This window comes from Desmodus rotundus, chromosome 3, assembly GCF_022682495.2.
Source record: "Desmodus rotundus isolate HL8 chromosome 3, HLdesRot8A.1, whole genome shotgun sequence".
NCBI classification, from domain to species: domain Eukaryota; kingdom Metazoa; phylum Chordata; class Mammalia; order Chiroptera; family Phyllostomidae; genus Desmodus; species Desmodus rotundus.
Window position 1 is genome coordinate 81,864,988 of NC_071389.1, and position 24,688 is coordinate 81,889,675.

Consider the following 24,688-nt stretch of genomic DNA (forward strand, 5'->3'; position numbering starts at 1 on the left):
CAAACACCTTACATCCATAAAAGGAGAGTAATAAATTTTATTTAATTAAAATAGATTAAAAAACAGACTGTGTAAAAGAATTAGGATTCTCAATAATTTACTATTATTTACATTAGCAAATGTTGGTCCTTAGTAGACACTGTGAGGACTTAAAGGAGAGAAGCACGCAGAGCCCAGCCCCTCCCTGAGGGCAAAGGGTGATAGGTAGACTGAGTGAGTGGCTTTCCTCTCATTACCATCCTTTCATGTTAGTATGGCAATTCCATCACTGAGAGCTGGGTAACCAGCAGGAGAGGTGAACCTCTGATGCCCAGGGTGGCTAAAGCACTGCTACCCTGAAGAGATGCCGGCAGGCCAGGCGCAGATTCTTTTTCTCTACTGGAGAACTGTAACTCAGGGTCAGCTTATAGAAGCACCTGGCAGTCCATGATTTCTCCTGTCCCTGTTCCCATTCACAATTCACACCCCCTTTGACTGACACAAAGCCAGCCCACACTTTCCAGATAAAAGGTGAAGAACAGAAACAAAAGTCACACATCCTGCTTCCCAGGAAAATGCTGATCACCTAACATACCCTGCCTATGTCATGAAGAACTTGGGTGACTAACAAAATCTCACATGGGTTGTTTTGTGCGGTTGTAATGACAGGGATGGTGGGGAGTGAGGGGGTCCGGCTGGCCCTGAGCCACTGTACCTAGGAGAAGGCTCCTTTCCAGGAAGCAGCCACAGGAGAGGAGTAACCCAGTAAGACCCTGTGTATTCTGCCCTTGCACTGCGACATCCTGCAGGCACTTGTGGCTCCTCAAAACACTGTGGGGAGCGAGTCCCAGGAAGGCAGAAACAGGCTGGCAGAATGCAGTGGAGAGGTGGAGAGAGAAGGCCTGTCCACAGTAGCGGGCTTCGTGGACTCCGGAGACCTGACTCCTGTTGTTGGAGACTTGAGGTTGACCCCAACCCCAGGAAAACCCCACCGATCCACTCTCGAACACCAGGCCCCCGGATGCAGGCTGTTGAGTGGAGTGTGGCGGCAGAGCCATGCTTAGTCAACACAGGCGCCACAGAGACCAGGCCTGGAGCCGGAGCAGTGAACAGCAGCAGAACCAGCAGTTGAGGGCTGGGGGTGAAGGGACGCCCTGGAGGCTCAGTCCAAAATGTCCGTCTCAAAGGGAACCAGGTGGTAATAGGACAGGTTGGTGTCATACGCTGCTGGGTCATCACCATCCTCTAGCTCTGAGGTAAACTCACTGCCGTTCTCAAACCTGAAATGGGAAGGACAGAGGTGAGGGCTGAGGCTGGCTTACCCACCCCCACCTCCGCTGAAATGGAGAAAGGACAGAGGGTCTTTGAAATGAGGGCACTTAGGGATCGACTCAAACAGAACAGAGGGCTTTCCAGGATGCTCCACGATCGGTGGGCGTGGCCTTTTCAATGCTTGCTGAGGAAGTGTGGAAGGAACCTCAGTTACTATGAGGTGAGGGACCCTAGTGTACAGATTGTCACAGCTCTGGTTTATACTGCCTCAGACACTGCTATCTATATTCTTTAGCCAGTGGTTATTGAGCCATTCATTCATTCATTCATTCATTCACAGAGTAATGTTTTTTCTCTGTCTAGGGACTGCTGTGTGTCAAGCTCTGGGGACACAGCAGTGAACAGGGCAGGCAGGGCCTGTCTTTGGGAACAGGAGCTTGCCATGGGTTGGGCCATGTGAACTACAGCAAAATTGAGAAATGCCACCACGGTATATCCTTGGGTCAGGTCATACGGGAGGCAGGAGGAACCCAGGGAGGTGCTGGGTGAGGGCAGTAAGGTCAGCGGGGTGGGTCCCCATGTCTGGGTTAGCTGCCCATCTAACCCAGATGCGGCCTCCCAAACTAGAAGAAACAGACTCCAAACTTTAAAGGATGAATAACAGAGAAAGAAGGGCATGAAGCACATGCTCCCCAGGAAGGGAGAGGAGATGCTGCTGGTGCTTCTTCCATCTTCCTCAGCTAAGGACCCAGGGCCCAGAAGACGTGCGCAGGCAGCTCCTTCCGCTCGGCTCTCACTGGAAGCAGGAAGAGGCCTTTGGGTGCAGCGCACAGTGTGTTGCATGTCGTTTCCTGCTGCTTGAAGGCCTCGCTACTAGCAGACTCCTGTATGAGCTAAACTATACCTGGAGAGACCGGGAAGGGCACGAACTGACCAAATGGCACTGTAAGGAGTTTGACTTGGCTACACTGGCTGGGGCACTTGCAGGGGGGTGCGGAGATGTGGGTCCAGCCTTTCATCAAGAGGACACAGTGCAGAATCCCACTAGCCTCAAACATGGGGTTGGAGAGATGCATGCTTCCTTCAAGTCTAAGCCGATAAAAGTAGGGTACAGAAGAGGTTGCAGAGCTGCGTCTTCCTTTGACTGCGCAGTGAGGGGTGTGGAAAGATTCTGGGAAGGACTGGGGCCCATCTGGGTCTCCCCGCTCCCTGCCCTGCCCTGGGAGCACGGGCTGAGGAAAAGGAGGTGGCACTGTGACAGGAAACACTGTGCAGCCCACGAGGCAGCGTGTCTCATGGAGACAAGGCCATCTCTCCAGCTTTCTTATAGGATAGTACATTTCTTCCCTCAAAACAGCACTAGAATGAAACCAAAAGGGCACTCAAGATGCAAGAAAAGGCTCAAGGCAGGAGAGGGAGAGGGCCACAGTGATGGCCAGGATACAGCGCTGCCCAGGCAGCTTCCTATCCCCTGGCTACACCTCCTGCCCTCGGTCAGATGGCCCTGAGGATCAAGGATGAAAGGGGAAGCTGGATGCTCAGGAAAATGAGGCACCTTGGTCCTCAGCAGGCCTGGAAAATGCTTCTGCTCCTAACCTGTGGCAACAGAGTGAGGGCCACCTCAGTGGTGAATTTCCTGGGAGCCTGGCAACCCCTCCAGCCAACCAGGATGGTCACCAGGTAGAGGATGACTCATATCGCCATCAGACACATCCACTCATCCCCTGAGTGCAGTGGGTCTCTGGTCCTGGGTGCTAGTACCTGCCCTCTCCAGGGACAGGTGGGGCAGACTACTTGGCTCCATGGCACACCCCTAACCAGCAGGTCAGACACCACTGAATTCACAGCCTCTGGGCCAAACAGGCCCCTCTATCCCCCGCCCTTCAAGTATTGCTGAGGACGGTGGCGGCAGCCAGGTGGAAGAGCCTCTAGCTACTGAAATGTCATCTCTCCATGTCCTCCTGACCTTGCGGAGTCACCACACATCACCTGCCTGACAGCCCCCTGGAGTGTGAAAACAGACTGCTCCCGAGAGAGAGACAGCAGCAGGTCATCAGCTTGGCTATGCTGCCCTAGGTCAGGCACCCAGAGAAACACCTGGCAAGCCCAAGGCAGGAAGCCCTTCAAATAGGAGGCAGACATTTCTTCATTAGGCTTTAAGCTTTCCTGGGATCACAGAGGATTTCCTTTGCTTTCTCTCCCTGCCAGCCAGGTGTCCTGGGCAGGTGGCCACATGTGATGGCCGAGTCAACCCCGTCCACGCAAAGCTCCAGGCTAGCTGCGAGAGTCAAGATACCATCCTTGCTTTCTGTGTGTTTCTCCTTCGCAAAACTCTACAGTTGGCCTAACTTCTGACATCTGGCCTCATGCCAGGGTGCAGAAGGCTTCTCAAGGCCTCTTGAGATGGAAAAGGTTACCCGAGGAATACTGTGGAGCCAGAGCAAGGACCCTACAGCAACCAGTGATGAGGGAGGGCCACCACCACGACAAGCCCTAGCCAGACACTCCTCCATGAAGCTAGAGGACCTCTCCTTTGCAACACTCATTTAATACACATCAATCTTGTACCCCATGGTGCCAGCCCTGCATTATGAGCCACAGGCTGTGAACTAATGTGCTATCCATCTACACACACAGTAGGTGCAATGCCCTGTGTGTGTCATGGGAAGGCATGCAAAGGGACAACGGTATTTCAGAACAAGACCACCCCTTTGGCCTCGCCAGCCAACCCTCTTATACTAGCACCTAATGACATCACTGTGAATGGTTCTCGTGCCATCTACCGAAGAGATATCTGAGTAACTAAGAAAGTGGGAGCTGCTGGCTGGAGTGCGTTGCACGGGGCTCAGTCACAGACCAGGGGGCCTGCAGAGGTGACACATCCTGGGGTCACACTTTGTCCTGCAGTCAACTAGCCCAGATGTGTGTCTCGGCATGTGGGCCTGTCCTGGCCCATTTTTATTTTCAGTTGAGTGGATTGGCTGAGACCTGGGATGCCGAGAAGTCCCTCCATCTATGGGATATGCTTCTCCCGTGCCCCAGGGAGACTCTGCACACCCAGAGCCACCTCGGGGACTCCTAAGCCAGGCATTTCACACTCATTACCTGAGGTCTTCACAACGGACAATGCAAGACCATTATAGTCCAAATTCAAACTTAAGAGAAGCCAAGAGAGGGTAAGTGACTTCCTGACACTCACAAACCAGAAGAGCCCTGGGTTTGGCCTTGACAGTTAACAGAAGCCAAACTATGATGCGCCCTCAAGCCACTGCCCAATAATTCCCAAGGAGATGGCCGGAATCACAAAAAGGATGAAGGCGGCTGTGGTTTCAGGGGGCAAGGTGTGGGGCTTCCTAGAGCACTTAGAGCGGTCACAGTCTGTTACAAGAGAAAGGAAGAACGGAGAAGCGGTGTTTCTGGCTGTCCCGCCTTCACTGATCAGACACATCCTCTCTCCCTTCAGAGCAGGTTCCCTGAGTCTGGAGAATTTCTAGCCCTGCGATGTGAGGCCAACATGTAGGTGACACTTCTCCCCATCCTGGGAGACCAGGCCCTATGATCAAGGAGGCTTGTGGCCCCTGTCCTCCTCAGGGCCCAGCAGAGACCAGACCCTGGAGCCTGGCCACTTCTCCTCGACGGCCCATCATAGCTAGCCACCAGGGCAAAGGAAATTTGTTCCCACAAGCTGTATGAACCAAGGTCTCACTGCCCTCTAGAAAAGGCAAACTCTTTAAATAAATGTCTAAATACAGGCAGGATGGCTGGGTACTTCTGGCCACACATAGTTCCGGCCTACAGAGCTCTGCATGGCAATGAACCCCAGCCCCTGGCACTGGCCGGTGGCTCCAGGATCCCATCTGCAAAACTGCCTTCAAGTCAGTGTACTTACACATGCTCTGCCGGGTCCACACCCAGGTGCTGCTCTTTTCCGTTCGGTATACTGTGGTCAATAACGATGGTTTCCGTGTTGGCTAAACAGAACCCATTGGACCTCATGATTTCTGAAAATGAAAACAGTAAAAGAAACATTCAGGAGGGGTGAGGTTTTGAAGTCTGGGGCTTACACCAATCTCCAGACCTCCCCCTCCACCCACTGTCCCTTCTCCTCCGCACTAAGAGAACACTGCACCCCCAAGGTGCATTCTGGAGCCCATTCTAGACTTCTGCCACGCAGACTCGGGGGCTGACACCTAGCTTCACAGGAGCCGCACCGGCTGAGCTGACCTATGCAAGCCGAGAGGCCCCTCTCCCCCCCCCCGGGAAGAGGCTCTGGGTGTCTGAGCTCTCTCCCCACACACCCTTCCCCGTGCGTTGGAGCAGAAAGAGCGCTGCGCACACATCTGCCAGTCCGGGTCTGAGTCCAGGGCTGTGGCATGCCGCCAGGTGTGCAGTTCCTAGGCTCTCAGCCGTGTCTGAGGCAGGACAACACCATCACTGGGCTGCCACAACCATCGAATGAGGTAAGTGTGCGTTTTAAACCAAATAGGCGACTTCACTTTTTACTTTACCTAATTCTGTATATAAATTCATTTTTTTTTACCAACAAGCACAAAGTGTGATAATTTAAAGAAGCCAAGAAAGAAAACGTCTTCATGTCTACACTGGCTGTGTGGCGTTAGCTCTTTGGCAACGTGGCTCTGGTTGTCCACTGCTGGACGGTGTGGGAATGGGATGTCTGAGGGGGTGGCAGCTGAACTGGCACGGGCTGGGAGCTCGGACCCTGCAACTCAGCCCAACAACGAGCTCTATGATCTTAAATGACTATTTATCAATAAGATTTGCCAAGTAATTCACTGCTGAAGTTTCCACTGGGCTTTCTGGAGAACCAACAGAAAGTCGGTGCGTGGAACCTCTAGGGTCAACTACATTTCTAGGTGCAGGAAGGTGCAAAAAGATGTTTACCAAAGCCTCAGTGATTCTGAAGATGGCTGAACCTTAACAAGAAAGATTCTCTCACCTCTCAATTTTAAATGTATGGGAGCACTAATGTGAGCAATAAAACACACACACACACACACACTTTCTTTAACTGATTTCATTTAAGTCTGACTCAAATCTGTCCATCTCGGGAAGTATATAAAACCTCAGAGTCATGTCAGTACAGCCAGCAGACAGCCCTCACACCTTTCTCCCCTCCCCTTGCCAAGGGGATTTCTGGGGGAGAACCTTACAAGTGAAAATAAATGGCAATGCTTCATAACATTGCTAAACATGAAGAGATGCCTTGTATGGGAACTTCCTAATCTTTCTTAAATGTGAAATTTGGAGCTCTAGAAAATGGAATCTTTACCAGCCCCCGAGAGCACACGTGTAGTAAATCATTCCTTAGTTGCCTATGCTACTCCGTTGTGCACAGAAATGTGGTTTAATGGTTTGCAAGGCCATCTGGGCCCTCGAGAAAAATCCAGTTCTGCTATTTATCCCTCAGGAGCAGGCTCCTTCTTGCTCAGTTTCTCCATTTGTAAAATGGGAAAAAGAGTGTCCATCCCTAAGGGCCATCAGATGCAGATTAAAGGAGATGGGATTTGTAAAGAACCTAATAAGTGCCCAGGGCTTGATAAATGGTAGTTATTACTGCCATTGTTGTTAACGTCTTCGTATGTGTTGGGTCATGCAAATAAAAAGAACCAAAGCACCCTGCCTGGTGTGGCTCAGTGGACTGAGTGCCAGCCTGGGAACCAAGGGGTCACTGGTTCAATTCCCAGTCAGCGCACATGCCTGGGCTGTGAGCCAGGTCCCCAGTAGGGGCTGCATGAGAGGCAACCACACATTGATGTTTCTCTCCCTCTCTTCCTCCCTTCCTTCCCCTCTCTCTAAAAATAAAGAAACTTTTTTTAAAAAAGAAGCAAAGCATGTTATAATTGCAAAGAAGTTATAGCATTTGAACCTATCTTCAAACATAATTAAAATGTAAATTTCTGTGAAATCAGTTTAGTAACTAGAGCAAAAATAAAGGAGAGAATTACTAGCCAATTTACTTTAATCACATACATGACTGATTCCACAAAATAGCTCATTTTCAAGCTAATTTTTGCATTCATATTTTTTCACATTAAGTAGAGTCCTGCTTTGCCATTTCTTTTCTTTAAATTTTGAACTAATTTTAGAATTACAAAAAACATTGTAAAAATAGTGCAGAGTTCTCACATATTCCTCACCAAGTCCTATTATTAACATTTTAGGTAACTACGGCACAATTATCAAATGCAGAAAATTAACATTGCACAATACTGTTAACTAAACATCTCCCTCACCAGCTTTTTCACTAATGTCCCTCTTTTTGTTTTTGGTTCCAGACCCCATCCAGGACCCCTTGGTGCCGTAAGTGGTTGTGCTGTAGCATCCTAGGACCTCTGACAGTTCATCAGTCTGTTCTCCTCTCTCATGACTGGGACACTTTTGAAGAGCACTTTCCCTCAATTTGTCAGATATTTTTTAAGAGCTCAACTGAAGTGGCGCATCCTGGGCAGGAATCCTACAGAGGAATAGCGTGTTCTCCCCTATGCATCACATCAGGGGTTATGTGATGTCCGCTGGCCTTACCCCTGGGTAAGGAGGCTTCTGCCAATTTCTACAAAGTAAGGTTACTATCTTTCTCTTGGTAGTTAAGAAGTATCTTTTGGGGAGATCCATTGAGACTCTGCAACTCCTGTTTCTCCTGAAACTTTTGCCCACTAATCTTAGCATCTACCAATGGACCCTTTCTGAAACAATTACTATGGTGTTTGCCTAGTAGTGATTTTTCTTTTTCAACTCTAACAATATTTTCATATGCCCCATATGCCAATCAGTCCTTCAGCTCATTAATTCATATATACCTTTTATTCTTAGGTTTGATAAGTACTTAGATTAACATGGGATGAAGAATGGTTAAGGCTGTATTGACCCAAAGCATCACCAGATAGTCCACAGTATTTCCTGACTGACCTTGCTAGAGACCCAGGATGAGGCTCATTCTCACACCGCGAGCATCTGGCGCCACCTAGTGACTCCACTGGCCACTGCAGTCTGAACATTAGGAGGCTGAGCATGCAGAGGTTGGATGCTCCAAAGTCAGTGTGTGAAGAGCAGTCTCTGACAGCCAGGGAGGCCAGTGTCCATCCCATGCACTCCCTCCCTTAAAGTCTATGTCAAGAGCAAGAGAAAGTATTAAGATGTCCACGAGGAGCAGAGAAGGAGGAGGGTGAGTGGCAGCAAGCCAGGGCGTTTTCACAAATGAATACAATTTTGCAGGATAGGCATGGCGGTGGAGGAGCAGCCACAGCACAGGCAAATCCCAGCCCAGAAGAGGCTGAGGGTCTGCAGAGCAGGGTTCTATGGTGACAAAATCAAAAAGGTAGAGTGAGCCAGACTCTGACATGCCTAGAATGACTAGGGGACTTGGGTTTTATTTTCAGCGTTAAGGTTTTGGGAAAATTAATGAGCCCAGGAATCAAGAGTTCTGCGATGACCATGTCAGTACTTACCTGGGGTCTATACTAGGGAAAGGGTGAGGCTGACAGAGACATGTGGGTGTTCTCAGGGGGTGCCAGGTCTGAGGCTCAGGGCCTGAGGATCCCTGAATCCAGCAACACCTGAAACATGGGACCGAGGCCGAAGGACACAGGTTGCCCATGTACTCACTAGTTCCTCAAAGGGATGTCAGTGTTACTGCAAATACTGGTTTCATTGAAAAGCGTTTTTGAATTTACCACAGGTCATTGTCTTAGTACACAGATTTCTTCATGCAGTGAGTAATGAGAGTGCATCTTACATCCGCAGGAGCACCCCCTCACGCCTGCACACCTACACGCTAACTCATGTTGGGAAGACTTGCTCAGAAGGAGGGCTGGCTAGTCCAAGAGCAAAGAAATGAAGGCTGGGTGCTTCAAAGGGAGAATCCCCAGACTTGGTGCCCAATCGACTAGGGCAGAGGAAGAGGAGGAAAACCCTGGCAGTAAGAGCCTCTTAGCTCTGGAAGCCTCCGGAGGTGCTCCCCCAGACTGCCACCTCCTGCAGGGATTCCTAGGACAGGCCCCCCGGACTTGAGGCTTTGGGGGGGGCAGACTTGCAACAGACGTTTACAAACTCCATTGTTAGGCAGCTCCATCTATTACAAAGTGTTCTGTGGTTACTTCTGCCCACTGCTATGTCCCCAGGGCAAAGCATGCTGCCCCAGGTGACTGGGGCTCCTTGCTGGCACACGGAGGTCACCACCCCTGCCTTCCTGGACCTGGACACTACATCCCTAGTCATGCATGCAAGACTTCGCTGAGGCTCATGTACGGTACAAGCTAAAACCTCTGTCTTCAGTCCTCACATAAAGACACGGGGAACGTATTTAAAAGCTCAGCACGGGACTCCACAGCTATCCCTGTTAAACTTCTTCTCAGCACTCTCAGATCTGTAGGGTAAATGTAGACATGCGTTTATCCACATCACTGCTGAGACAGGACACTAAGGCAGAGGACCAGGAATGTTCCGGGGGTTGCACTCCAGGAGTCACCCAAGCAGATGCACTCTGCACGGCTCCAGCCTGTCCTCCTCACACTCCGGGGACCAACCTGAAGCCACAGTCCGGCTCCTGCCACCCACACAGGCCCGGAAAGGATTGTGCTGCTCTTTGCTCTCCTGTTTACTCAAAACAAAGAAAGCAAGCAAAACAGAGACACCGGTGCCAGGACTCTCCCACTGTGCGCTGAGGGACGGAAGCTTGCCCCCGCTCCCGGTGACAGCACGCAAAACTCCAAACAGCTGACAGCTAGGGTCCCGGAGCCCTCTCTGAGCCCACAAGACTAGAGTCCACAGACACCCGCTAGGATAAAGGACAGCCATTTTCACTCCACTCTAAACAAGGGTCTGGACACTGGTGGTGCCAGCCAAGGGGGGCTCCTGAGCCCCCCTGCTCTTCTTTCTAAGAAAACACAGGAAGATACCGTGGGTAGATACCAAAAGTAGCAGAGAAACAAAGCCAGGCTTAAACCCCATCCTGCTCACACACAGTCATCTCTAGAAGCACCTTTTGCATTCTGGTTCCCAGAACTTGCCTACCCTGTCCGCCTCCCCCAGCACCCAAGGAGGACTCTCACCCCTGCTGTGGCATGGAACTCAAAAGGACACTCTTCTGCAATGACATCATCCCAACTTGTCTTCCTCTTCCTCCCCAACACCAGGACCACCAATTTCTTCTTAGGATCCGGCTCTGGGCTCTTCTCCGCTCTCTTCTGCTGACTCTTTCTCAATCAACTTCATCCCGAGTCCTGCCCCTGCATCCCTGCTCTTCTCTCCTTCCTCCTCCATTCACTGCCATCAGTAAATGCGGGACACAGAATCCCTCCTCTGTCCTTCCTACACATGAAGAGGTCCCACAGGCTCACACGTTTAGCTGAGCTGCATTTCCTCTTAGAACTGACTGCCTTCCCTCCCTGTCCACCTAGCAAACTCCTCCAAGACTCTACTCAAATGCCACCTCTTAGTCCAAAACAAGCTGACTGCCTATTGCCTGGGGAAGCCCAGTACCTGAGACCCATAGGACAGAGCTCTTTTCCCTACAGAATACTCCTCAGCAGCCTTCACCAAACCAGTACTGCAAAAAATAAGTGTTCTAGTGACCTGTGCAACCCAGACCTTAGAAAACGACCAAAAGGATGAAGCCCAGGCTCCCCCTTCCTTTCTTTCTGATCCTGTATGTGAGCTGGCCAGCCGCTCTGCTCAGGTGATGATTTGCTCTCACTCTGCTAACCTTGCCTCTTTAGTTAATTTTTTACTTAATTTATCAATGCTAAAGATAGCGAAACTGTGTGTTCCCTCTTTGGCCATGGCTGCCCTAAAATTAAGAACAAATTCAGTGCTACATTATGTGAACCATCTTATTTCAACAGGCTAGTCTACTGATTCGAGAAGTTTGCTTCAAAAATGCCTTCCTAATGTTTTCATCATTATATTATTTCTTAAGTAAGTTCCAGTTTGTATGCCAAACAACTCCCTTAGGAAGTAGGAAGAGTGTGAACTCTAGGTCAGGAAGCACAGTGTTTCATAAAGGTCTGGTAACAGCCTCTCACTGCTGCGGCCGGCATCCTGTGGACGGCCTTTCGGGAGCCTGGGGGTGGGAGGCGAGCCCCACCTCGCAGGCCACACCCTGAAAGCGCTTCCAGAAAGCCACAGCAGCATTTCCCCCCAGCCTTCCCTGTAGCTCTTACCTGATATTTTCACCGGACTTTGAAAGCTGGGTTGAATTTTATGTACATTGTCATTTTTTAACACCTGATCCAGAGGAGATCTTTCAAAGAAGGTGAGCACAACTTCTGACCTAGAATACTGGGCAGAAATAGGTAAATTACTAAAAATTAATCCTCTGCCATGTGGCCCAGGCTGATGCTAATGCCGTGGAGTTGTTCAGATAGCCCACAGGACTGACCACACAGAGGAGGAGGCAGTCACTGGACTTTTCATTTCTTTGTGGCCCCAGGCGGCAGGCCCCAGGGCCAGGTAGAGCAGAGCGCCAACTCTCCCCAGGCACGGGGGAGGGGACAAAAGCTTACAAGAGTTAGGTGGTCTGCCTGACTCCAGTCCAGGTTCTTCATCTCTGCTGCACGCAAAGCTTGCAAAGTTCATTTAAAGGCTACCTGCTGCTGTTGACGCTAACACCCCCTTGGGCTCCCACACGCCCTCTTCTCAAATACTCCCAGCAAGACCTGGGGGCTTCTGCACAGAGGCAAGAAAGCAAAGCCACCGTAGCAGAGGGGCCACATCCCCTCCTACTCAACACCTCCTTGGCCACTGGAGCTTACAGGAGTCTCTATTTCCCCTGGTTATATCCACCCATCTCCCTACGGCCAGATACTTCATGAAGGGGTAAGCAGCCCGGGGAGCAAGCAGGTCAGTTATTTGAAAGCTGGCCAGATGTGCCGACCTCCCACCCAGCCCGGACCTGCCGCACTTACTTTACAGGGCATGCTTATGATGGCCTTCAGCAGCTTCTCCACCTCATTGAGCCTGGTCTCTATATCGTGGGCATCCTTTATGGCAACCAGTCCTACAATTGAGACAAACATGCCTAAAATCAGAAAAACAGACCAGGAAATGGGCTCCTAAATTAAATACAGACAACAGGCATCCCCCGATGAGGATGCTACCCCAGCGTCTCCGTGCATCTGGTTGTATCTGCTCAGCCTCATTCACATATATACAACGTATATACAGCCCACCCTGAAAGCCCTGTTCTAAACCTCACGTTAAGTTCCAAACACCAGTGAATGATGTGTGTATGCGGGTGACACTGCCCGCCCAAAAGGAGGAGTCCGGCAGGCCGAGGACGGCAAATGAGTGGGGCAGGCAGGAATAAGCCACAGACAGACCATCCAAGACCCTTCTGAGAGGGACAGCCTGGGCCAGCTCCATAAATAGCCTGGACTCCACCGGAGCTCAGCTGGGGACCACTCCAAGGCCACCAGCGCAGTGGCTACAGCCAGGGGAGGTTGCCCAGGGCACACCCACTCCCAAGGACACAGTGGAAGAAGGGACTCGCTCTGCTGGCCACAGGCCCATCTAATTGGAGCACATATTTAGACAAGTCATTTAAATGCTGGGTTTGGAAGGAAAAAATCAGGTTTCTACCCAGAGAAAACCAGCGGGGCATGACTCACAGCACGTACCAGGAATCTGAGCCTCTACCCTCGTTACGGTTACCCGAAGTCCTGAGTGCAGCACACGGTTCCTGAAACGCTGTGGCTGCAGCATCGGGGTTCGGGGCATGTTTCTGACTCCCCGTGAGCAGTGAGGAACACAAACCTTCCCATCACTGGTTCTGGGCACTGGCTTCCCAGAGGTGGGGGGAGTCGGGCTCCCAAGGTAACCTGCCTCTTTTACGTACCTCCTTTGACCTGGGATGACAGCCTGCACGAGCTCTGACCAAACCACACAGGCTGAAATCTCAGAATTTTTATCACTTACTGAATCAGAGCTCTTTAGAAGTTCTGGTTTCATTTTGTTTTATAGGAGAAAGCGTTGTTTGTTTTTCAGGCAACCCACTGAATCTACATTAAGTGATAAAATTAATTTCCTAAACCACATATTGAAATTAAGAGGCCCACAATATATGGTCCCTGGAAACCAGGAGCAACCCCAGACACAAGGCGAGGGCATTTCTGAGAGCCCGGGCTACATTAAGGGATCCTTCACGATGCCAGCTCAAATCCAGGCCAGGAATCATTCTCTCGACTTCCTTTATAAAGCACAGGCCACCTTGGGTTTGGGCATCCCTGCTTGACCCACCCATCCTCCTCAGCCACATGGGCCCAGGGGACCAGCTGGCAGCTGTCCTGGGAGCAGGGGTCCCAGAGGCAGGAGGGTGGGTCACGGCTCTACCAGTGGGAAACCCCGGGACTTCATCCACACAGCCATGCACACACCCCAGCAGGGAGAATGAGTGACCAGAGGGGAGAGGGAGGGAATTTCAGGCAAAAAGGGTCACGGGTTTGTAGGAACAATTATAAAGGACACATGGACAATAACGGGGAGGGGGGTATGTGGAAACAGGAGGGAGGTGGGGATGGGCTGGGGGGTTGGGAGAAAAGGCAGAAAACTGTACTTGAACGACAATAAAGTAAAACATTTAAAAAAAAAAAAAAAAGAAGAAAGAAAATGCCAGATTCTCAGGATGCTTGTTCTCTCGGCCCTGAATTCCTCGGAATAGAATTTCAAACACACACACACACACACACACAGCACCAGTAGCTTTGATCTTCCTCTCTCTACAAAGAAGTGCGCAGAGGGAAAGAGGGCCAAAATCCTCTAAAAGGTTGTTTTTAAACAGAGAGGACAATTATGTAAATCTTCCCCACAAAGTGCTTCATTATCCTCCGATGAGCAAAACTATTACTGTACTTCAACTTCTGCTACAGCCGCACTACCAGTCTTCACCCAATCGCGTGTATCACAGAACGTGTTTCTACTCTGTAGCTGCCTTTGTGGGGAGATCAGCCCCTTGTTTGGTGAGTCCACGCAGCAGAGTTACATCCATTTTATACGTTCGGAAGCATAATTTAACAATCTTACCTCAATAAAGAGGTTTATAGTTCTTGTATCTTTGCTTTAACAGTATAATTTTGATTACATCTTTAATTAACATTCAACCTATGGCTGGGTTAAGAGTAAGATTTCGCCAGATAAATACATTCTGCTCTATACTGATCTTCTTTTAGGGTGGCCAGATTTAGCAAATAAAACGTAGGGCACCTATTTAAATCTGAAATTGCAAATAAAAAATGAATAATGCGATAGTTTGGATAGGCATCTACTAAAAAATTATTCATTGTTTATTTGAAATTCAACCTTAACTGTATTTTGTCTGGCACCTATCTTCTTGGTGACCCATTTTCCAGAATGAACTAGAGAAAGGCAAGAAGTACGTGGTCAGGTCTCTGGAAACATCATCAGTGCTTTAACTTGGTGCATGGACCCTCCCTGATCTGACCCCAGCCCACCTTACGGGTCCTGTACCCTGCATGGCCCCCACACCCTCACACCACCCGAGAAACAGGCATATGCTCCCCAAACACAATGTCCCCCCTACCCCGCAGCACTGCCTGTTGCTGGGAGAACAGTTCCTGCCAACCTTCCCCCACCTCCAGGCTCATGAATGACAAAATCTCACCGGTCCCTCGTGGGATGGGCACATGTCCTCGGCTCTGTGAAGCCTTCCCCACATCAGAGGCTGGGAGACTTGGTCTGCTTCAGGGCTCCCAGGGAACTCTCTCCTGACCTCTGCAGAATTCACCACTCGGCACTTAACCTGCTCCTTCACCTATGGGTCTCCCCACGTCCCCCGTGAGAACCTGAGGGTAGGCAGGAGATGCTTTTGGTTCATCTCACTTTTATCAGCAATCAGCACAGAGCTGGACGCATGCAGGAGATTCGATGTTTGCTGGCTGTTTGCTGACTGAATAAAGTTGCCTAAGAGAGCAGAGAGTCAAGTATTAGGTATCTCCCGGGTGTGTGCTCCACCCTGCTTGCGAGGTAGTAATGTAGCTCACACTTATCCACTTCACATTCAGCCAGACTCCAGCCAGAAGCAACCAGCCAGCAGGTTCTAGGTCACTGGTCTCACAAGACAGCAGCCCGAGGAGGGCAAGATGGCATTAAGTGAACACAGTCACTGGCCACCCTGGTTTGATCTTATTTGTGGAAGCATGCAGAACCACACTGCTTCCTTTCACCTGCCATCCTGTTTCCGAATGGAAGCCAAATGGTACTCCTTGGGAACAAAAACATGCTTCAAAACAAAGGAGGCTGAGGAAGTATAAATGGGGAGAGGAAGACACTAGAATCCCTCTCTGCAAGAACACAAATGACAGTAGGTTATTTTTTAAAATTCTGAGCGTTTGGTTAGAGCGCTGTTTTTCATCATTTACTCCCCTATCCTGGCTTCCCAAGTGACAGTCAAGCTGGCGAAGTAGATCGGTTTTCCGAAGGTGCCGCCCCTTTCTCCAAGGAATCCGGCCCACGTGACTGACAGGGGCACTGGAAGCTCCCCTGGAGGAGCCTCCGCTGATCGCCGTTGATTCATGAAGAGATGGATTCAGCTGAACTCACTGGAACCCACCTAACAGCAGCAGGCCAGGGCCGAGGGGCGCTGCACCCGCACCACCAGAGCCAGGAGAGCAGCGCTGAGAGGCAGGGACCGCAGGGCTGGCCCGCGGAGGCTGCCTCGTCCCAGCACAGCCCCCAACCCAGACAGGGGCCATGACGGACTCCCCACTCCTCTAGCGGCTTCTAACAGCCTGGCCTTCTTAAAACTCCAACACCCTGCCTGGATGGCTCAACTGGTTGGAGCATCGTCCCGTGAACCAAAAAGCTGCGGGTTAGATCCCGGGTCAGGGCACAAGCGAGAGGCAACCAATGGATGTTTCTCTCCCTCTCTCCCCGCTTCCTTCCCCTCTCTCTAGAATCAATAAGCATGTCCTATGGTGAGGATTAAAAAAACGAAAAACAAAGAAAACCCTCCAACAGCCACATCTCCCTCCTTTCCTGGGCCCTGAAACTCAACCTACTTCGATTGTTTTAAGTGTTTCCCATCAAATGGTGGGCATGTTAAATGTGTGAGGAAAATTAAATATTAAACAAACCCCAAACCACTCTCTGAAACCACAGTTTAGAAATAAAATACATCTTCATTTTTAAATTTCTCATTGTTCCGTACTCACTGGGGTTCCTTCCTTCAGGTTCCTCAATGTCCCAGCTGGGGAACCATAGAGACCCAAAGCTATTATAGACTCCAAAATGACACAGCACCGAGAGGGGAGGGTGTGAGCAGAACCCACGTGTGCGACACTGCGTCATTTTTCAGGAACAGGTGACAGAAACTGAGTCCCTGAAGTACAGCTGCCCTTGCTCTCCAGCCTGTATTTGTTATCTTATCTATGGTACCCGTCCTCTGTGACCCAGGAGCTTTGATTTTTTAGGGGCTGACACAGCTTTTTCAAATAGCAATAGTTTACAGTAAAAGTTGTAAACCTTATTTTAAAAAATGTGCTTAAGTCCCAGCTGGTGTGGCTCAGTGGACTGAGTGCTGGCCTGTGAACCAAAGGGTCGCTGGCTCAATTCCCAGTCGGGGCACATGCCTGGGTTGCGGGCCAGGTTCCCTGGTGTGAGGCATGCAAGAAGCAACCACACCCTGATGTTTCTCTCCCTCTCTTTCTCCCTCCCATCCCATCTGTCTAAAAGTAAATAAATATTTTTTGTAAATGTGCTTAAATACAATAACTTAGGATTTATCTAAAATTTTGGGTTTTACACTCCAAATATTAGGGGTAAAACAAGAATTTTATGGGGAGCTTGCCTGACTCAGTTTTACTATCTGAGATCATAGTGATAAATACTGCAGGCAGCAAAACTGTTGTGAATTTGCATTTGAACAGAGAAACTCAAACACCTGTTTATGAGGCAGTCATTGCAGAATTGGCCAGCAGGGGGAGATAGCACTCTGCAAAAGCCATGAGATTTAATCCAATGAGGAGGGCAGGAAGGGACAATCCACTACCGGCCACATTAAGATTTTTCTATTAGGAAGTTGACTCAGTAGATTTCACAGCCCCCAGATATTTTTCTAATTTCTGATAAAAATATAATCATTAATATAACCTCAATGTTTAAGATTTCACTCTACACAATCTGTGATGTGAACATTTTATCCAGATTTAACCCCAGTTAAAAATTTGAAACCAAAAGATTGATAACACAGTTATACCTCAATTTCAGTGTGCCTATTTTTACATCCATTTGAGGACTAAAATGAGCCCAGAGCACCCAGGGTAGGGTGCCCTTTCCCTGTAAACTAGTTTAGCCTTGGAAATTGAGAACACAGATGTGTTTCTGTCAGTTTCTCCATTAGCTACTTTATGCAAAGCAAACACAAACACCTGATTTATTCTGGGAACTGGAACTGAACATGCTGACTTCAGCACAAAAACCTATCCGTGACAGCAAATATAAACAAATCAGTTTCCTAATCTTAGAAACCTGGTCCAAAGTCCCATTTTTTTTTTTTCAGGAAGTGGAGGCATTGAGCAGAATACCTCAAGGAACTGTCCCCAGGCTTCCTCCGAGGACAGGCTTCCTCCGAGGACAGACTTGGGAGACCTAAACCTAACCTGAGTGCCTCTGCTGCTATAACTCTGGGAAAAAGGACAGGAGGCTTCTTGGCTTAGTTGGGAAGGAAGACGGTCCTTTCCAAGTCAAATGAAGAAGTGTTCATTACCCAAAGAACACAAGTCCCTTAAGAGGAGACCCTCACAATAGAGCCCTAGGAAAATTTTCCGTAAAGAGAACTTTCAAGTCAAGTCAAATAATAAATTACATTTACAGATTTCCTTTTCTATTTCACATATGTGTCCATCGACGCACTGTATGGAGAAGCAGATCGTGTGGGTGAGACGAGGCATACGGGTCTTCTCGCGTGCTTAAGAGACGTATTCATATATCCTTTACAGGACGAGCATAATACAAATGTTAGGGGGAAATACTTCAGATTTTCTAGGAAAACTTTCTAGGCTTACTTCATAAGTGTACCTGTTCTCTAAATAGGCAGCCAACATTCAAGAAACGGAGACAAAGAAATGAGCTTGAAGACATAAAGAGTGGTAATATTCTTTGCACACTTGAGCATCCCTGAGACCTGCGGCCATTGCACTCGATCTCTACCCCTCACTCCAACCTGTTATGCACAGGTGGTGCCCAGCTGGTTCACCCTCTCCTGACTGCTGCCCTTGCGCAGCGATGCTTGCACCCAACTGTGAAAGTTGGGAATGCGGCTCCAGGTTAAGTTTTCTGCATCTTTCCAAGAATGAGAAACAGGGGCAGAGACAGGAGCAGGAGGAGACAAAAGAGGTAGAGACAAAAATAACACTTTCTCAGGACCCAAGAAGGGGGTAAGAGGAGACATTCTTCCTTCCTTTCCTTCTTGCTTACAGCTGTGGGATGCTCCCTTGTCTGAATGTTATTTTATCACGTGAGGAAAATGTGTTTGACTTAGAAGTGTTGATCTTTACTATGTCCTTCCCTTAATCCTTCCTTTTCTAGGCCTCTTCATTAGTCTCCCACTATACACAGAACTCCCTCACTAAACATGCTTAAGAAGCCATTCACTGAGCCAGTCTGCCTGAAAACATCAAAGGTATTTAGGGAATACCACCCCACTCCAGAGCTCACAGCAGGTAGCACCCATCATTCACTCACCCCAAAGTACTGCCTGCCCTCCTGCTCCTTGCCAGGCAACTTAGCAAATGTGGGAGCTACCGTGGCTGACCAGCCGGGCAGGAGCCCTGCCTCCTCAATGCTTTCATGCTAGCCAGGAGGAGGGATGTGAGGTGAACACTGGCCATAGTGAGTGGGGTGTCCCCTGGGAGGCCAGGAAGTCACAGCAAGGGAGCCACCCTCTCAAATCAAGAGGCCTGAAGGAAGTGGCTGAGGGAGGGAAAGGAGAACAGGCTGTGGGATCTGGAAGTGCGATGGCCCTGAGGAGGCCCCGGGTGGCTAGGGAAGGGGTAGGGAGGGCTGAGACTAGCAAGACCTTAAACACCACATCATGGGGTTTGCCCGTGGTAACGAAGGGCAGCCATGGCCTCCTACGTACGCTCTGGCCAGGAGAACCCTGTCCACTTTGCAAGTCTGTTTCTGACGGTAATACACACGCCAACCAGCCCCTGATATTCCACAGTAATCTGCCCCTCATGAAACCACTCCCTGGAGCACAGTCCCTGGGTCTGACCCACACGAAGCACCAAATTCTAGTCTCTGCCCCAGCAAAGCCACAGGCCTGGCCTGTAGGGGCCCCACTAAGATGATGGAGGGGAACCCTTTGTGGGCACTCTCTTTAGCCTGGGCAGGGGCTACCACGGACCCTGCCTCCCCGGACAGGAGGATGGAGGGCCACAGCTGGTGAGGGCGCTGCCAGGAGCAGTGGGCCGCGCGCTCTGGCATCTGCTCTTCCTGGCTGGATGACTTCTATTTCTTCACTATCTACAATGCGGAAATATATTTCACCTTCTGGCAGTGTTTTTAAAAAGAGACAGCGGAGAAATGTGAGGTCTAGCCTTCTTTCAAAAAGGGCAGGAGACCCGTGTTCCTTGGGCCCATCCTGAGGGCAACCAGGATGCTACAGTGGGTTCAGGGTGTCTGATCCAGAAGCGGAACCAAGTGTCTCCTTTGAAATTTGGTGGGAAGCACCACAACTGAAAGTGCCAGCTACCAAACCACCTATGTATGTTTCTGGCTGGCTCCTTCTCTAGCTGAGAGGTTAGCTCCGGTCACCTGGTACCCACAGCACAGTGAGATCTGATGGGATGAGATCCCTGGACCATGAACCAAACTCAGGCATGTGGCCACTTAGAGAGAAAGGAATGGAAATCAGAACGAAGTCTGGGCGGCAGCAGGGTGCAGGTCTGGGAAATATGAAACAGGAGGAGGAGAAAGAGCAGGCTCCACAGAGGCGGGTGGTCCCAGCACCGAACTGGGGTAGCAGAGTGAGCTGGGGGCCTGGGAGAGCACCTAGCCCAGGAGCACTACACATGAAGAGATTCAGAACTGGCCTGAAGGCCAGTGATTCAGAAAGGATGCCTCAAATCCCCCTGAGAAAGCTGCCCACTAGGAAGGGAAGAATACCCTGAGGTGAAGCTATGCATGGGATGGGGGGTGTATCACAGGTGAGAGGCCGACTCACCCAAGCACCCACCAGGTTGGGCAGAGATGGCTTTCGTGCCCCTGATCTGCTGCCCAGACCCAGGTGGACTGTGCACTTTCTTCAGCCACTTAGAAGGTAAACTCAGTGACTCTGCACTCTGTCCCCTCCGTCAGGTGGCGCTCTCCCAGCTGGTTCTGGGATAGCACAGAGCTCCTCCCTTCTCTGCCCACGTGAGAGTAAGGGGCCAGGCTCAGGGCCTAGAAGCGGGGCACACATCTCCCTCCAACGGTCAGGGTTGTGGGAGGCTGGTGGGTGTGTCTGTGTCCACACCTTCCTAATAATATCCTGGACGCCTTAACCCCCACCCCCCGGACCTCAAATCTAAGAATAGTCTACAGTGTGCAGGTAGATTAATATATTCAGTGATAAAGGTGAACACAGACGTGCACTAGTACCACACAGGCTCTCAATGAGGGGTCTTATTTGGAGAAAATGCTGAAATAACGGCACTCAAAGCCAGGCCCTACCTGAGCTCCTCTTGCAGGTTTCCCGTCTCAGTCAATGGCAAGTCCACTTCTCTGGCTGAAAGCTTTGCTTTTGGCCGAACACTCCTTTCCACCCCACATTTGGTCTCTCAGTAAATGCTGTGCCTCTCCCTTCAGACATGTATATCAGTGCTTGACCACTTCTTACACCTGCTCTGCTACACCTGGCACAATGTCCCCGCAGCTCCTGCCGGGCTTCCTTCCTGAGTCTTTCTCAGCACAGCAGCTGGAGTGCATGTCAGATCAAGCCACTCCTCTGCTCCGAGTCTCTACCTCTGAGGAACAGTCCACATCTAAGTGTGATTTGCCCACTCCCTACCTCCTTAATCGACTCCTACTACACTCTTCACTCCAGCCATGATGGCCACCTCACCACTCAAAGTCACCAGGCAACTGCAGGCCTCAGGTCCTTTGCACTTACGCTTGCCTCTATCTGGAATGCTCTTTCTTCACCAGGCAGTGATGTGGCTTGGCTCGCTCCTTTCCTTCAGGTCCCCAAAGATCACTTCCTTTGGACCATCCAGACCACTCTACCCTTACTGCCCCCACTACTGATAGCTCCTTCCCTTATTTTTTTTCTCCTGAACATTTATCACTATCTAACATATTTTTTTACTTATTTTTCTTGTTACTAGGTTTCTCCCAACAACATAAGAATCATGAGGGTGGGAATTTGTGTGTGTGTTTGCGTGTGCGCGTGTGTCTGCTTTGTTCACTAGTGTGTCCCTAGCACCTAGGATGACACCTGGCACTAAGGTGGAAATGAGGTGGACTCTTCTTTTACATTATTGTGATGCATTTTACTTTAAAAATGACTTGCCTGGACTTAAAAAAGATATGACAAAGGCAAAGGACTTCCCTTAGGATTATACAATAAAACTTAGGTGGTGCTTGGGGAAGGAGCACCTTGCTTCCATGCAGAGAATCAAGGACTAGATGGAGAATTAAGGTCACCCTTACCCTGGTCCCAACGAGTGCTGAGCCAGCTCTTACAGGAAGCCAGCCAGGTCCATTGTGGGCTGTTATAAAGTCCTTTAGCCCTGGCTGGGTTGCTCAGTTAGTTGGATCGTCATCCCTGTACACCAAAAGGTTACAAGTTCGACCCACAGTAAGGGCACATACCGAGGTTGTAGGTTTGATCCCGGGTTGGGGTGTGTATGAGAGGCAACCAATAGATGTTTCTCACACTCATGTCTGTCTGTCTTTGTCTCTCTCAAAAAGCAATTGTTTTCTGTTCTCCAGAAAAGATTTTTTAAAATTAAAAAAAACAAATAGCAAACCCAAGGAAAACTGCTGCCATGTTTAAAATAACACTGAACTATCTCTAGAATGGCTATAAACGTGAGAATCTGGAGAGCAGAGAAAACTGAACGGCAAGCTGTCTCACTCAGGGACTCCAAACTTGCTGGCTCTGGGGGCCTTCCCAAAATGATGCGTCTGCCAGAGGATGTGTCATGGGAGCTGAGCTAATGGTCCATGTAATTCACACTCTGGGGTGGGGGGCCATCACCAGGGGTAAGCAGAGGTTATCTGAAGGCCTCAGGCTGACCAGCAGCTAAGGAGACTTCTCCCAGGCCACGCTCGGCTTCAGTAAATGCCCCCAAAGTGACACCAGGTCTCCACTTAGAGGACTGCAGAAAGGAAGGCTTCTGGGTGTCACCCAGCTGAAGGTGGTCACCCAGTGAGGGTAAAGAACGTGAGGCTGGTCAGAAGCCCTACTGACTTTCCCAGCCCCTTGCCGCCCCGCCTCGCAATCCTTCTCATCCCAAGTTTAGTCTCACCGGCCCTTCCTCCCCTCTTTCAACCTCCTCTGCCTGGCCTGCAAAAGGCAGCCTGTGGGATGGGCGTCAGCCAGGCAGTAGGAAATGGGAAGCCACAGCAGTTCTCTGAAAGCTCGAGTCCCCAAGAGCCAAGACCTGTCACAAGGCGAGGGAGGAGGCCGATGCAGTTAACCAAATCCGAATGTGGACCCACCCTTGGGGTGGGGACCAGAGCTTTCCTCCGCAGCTGTCCGTTGAGCTGCCCCTCCCGAGCAGTGACAGAAGGCTGCGTGGCAATTCGCAAACTCCTCTGTCAGAGGAGCAGTCGAGAGGCGCAGCCCCTCCCAGAGGAGGACTCTGAGGGGCAGCTGCCAGACACGACGCGTCCCCCCAAAAGCCACTGTACTTAACTCTTCCCAAACGTTTCCCCCAGCCCCCTCCTGCCGCCGTCTGGGCGCGGCGGGGGTCGAAGCCAGCCCTCCCGAAAGTGCGGAGGGAGGCGATCGCTAGTCCGGGGCAGGGGCTCAGACTGAGAAGTGTGGGGGCCACCCCTACCCTGGCCGCCGCACTGGTGCTAGTCAGTGACTCGTCCTAGGTGACTGTCAGGGCACACATCCTGGTGAGCTCGGCCGGGAAGGCCTCCGGGCTCCGTGGGCCGGCTCCTTATCCTCTTACCACTGAAGCCCTGGACACCCTTCAACTGGGGGCGGAGGGTCGAAGTGTCCCCTACCCCGCGCCGGGGTCCAAGGGGAGAGCCGCAATCTCGGTTTAAGTAACTTCCCACTTGCCTTCCCCTCTCCGTTTCATGCACTTTAAAACGACCTCGCAACCAAGTCTCTCCCTAGGACCCCTTCTGAGGCGTACCCGGCCCCACCCCGGAGCCCGCGGCCCCCGCACCTTGGTGCAGCGGCGCGCGCGCCAGCTCCGGCCGGTCCTCGGGGAAGGCGTCCCGGAGCCGCTGCCACAAGCGGCCCAGGTCGGCGAAGCTGCGGTGCAGGTAGAGCACGCTTCGGTCCGACCACTCCGTGCGGATCTCGAAGAACTCCTCCTCGTCGCCGCGCCGGCTGACGATGAGCCTGCGAATGCCGTTCACCCAGCAGCCGCGCACGAACATGTTCACGAGCGAGGTGCCCTCAAACACCGCCGAGGCCATAACGCGGGCCACGCATGCCCCGGCCGCCGGGGCGCCCTCGGCCCCCGCTGCCCGCCGGCAGGGGGCGCGTCCGGGCCGGTGTGTGCTGGGGTCCGTCCGGGGTCTGTCCGGGGTCCGTCTGGAGGCTGTCCGGGATCGGGTCCGTCGGAAGTCTGTCTCTGGTCCGCCCCGGCCCCGCTCACACTTCCGAGACGGCGCGGCAGGAGTCGCTCGGGGCGGACGAGCGGCCGCTTTATAAGGCTCTTCCCACTGCGGGCGGCGCGGCCGTCGACGTCGAGGCCGCGGCCGGTCCGCTTTCCTCCGCCTCCGGGTGAGAGGGTGTGTCGCGGATCGCCCGGGGAGGGGGTGGCCCGGCCAGCCGGCCACGGCCCCGCGCCGCCTACGCCGGAACACGCGCTGTTGGGGCCGCGTGGACCCCTGCGGGTGGAATTGGGGCCGAAGCTCGAGCGCTCGGCCCCGCCTCTGCGCCCCGCGCCCCGACCCGGACCGCCCTCTCCGCTTCCTCCCCCCGCGGCCCCGGAGCCGCCGGCCGGTGACTGGACGAGAAACTGGGAAGGGAGGGCGTGGTGGGCCGACGCTCAAGGGTTCTCGGAGACTTTCTTTCTCTCCTCTTCTGGATCCTCCGGCGCGCTGCGGGTCGGGGGCCTGCACGCCTCACCCCGCCCAGGACAGGGCTGGAACTTCACTGTTGTTGATCGGGGGGCGAGGTCTGGGCGGAGCGCACGAGGAGGCTTCGGGGCACTCTCCGAACCCGGCACCCGATTCGCCGGGCGTTGAGACTGTTTGCCGTGTCTTCTTCGCGCCACAGCCCACCCAGGGAGCC

General features: G+C 51.4%; 1 protein-coding gene across 1 annotated transcript; it reads right to left on the bottom strand.

Moving 5' to 3' along the window:
• PXDC1 (PX domain containing 1) lies at positions 1 to 24,688 on the bottom strand. Its single transcript, XM_053920856.2, has 5 exons — positions 23,610 to 24,688; positions 12,174 to 12,265; positions 11,430 to 11,547; positions 5,141 to 5,252; positions 1 to 1,259 (listed from the first exon to the last, which is right to left on the bottom strand). The coding sequence occupies exons 1-5, from the start codon at positions 23,863 to 23,865 to the stop codon at positions 1,142 to 1,144; spliced, it is 696 nt and encodes a 231-aa protein (XP_053776831.1). The 5' UTR covers positions 23,866 to 24,688; the 3' UTR covers positions 1 to 1,141.

What these genes read in the sequence shown, in the direction of transcription:
- PXDC1 (XM_053920856.2), bottom strand. Translation starts at nt 23,865, where the DNA reads ATGGCCTCGGCGGTGTTTGAGGGCACCTCGCTCGTGAACATGTTCGTG. An exon ending in AAGTCCGGTGAAAATATCAG is followed by an intron (nt 5,253 to 11,429) that starts GTAAGAGCTACA and finishes TTTCATTTTCAG; the next exon opens with AAATCATGAGGTCCAATGGG. An exon ending in GTGGACCCGGCAGAGCATGT is followed by an intron (nt 1,260 to 5,140) that starts GTAAGTACACTG and finishes TTCCCATTTCAG; the next exon opens with GTTTGAGAACGGCAGTGAGT.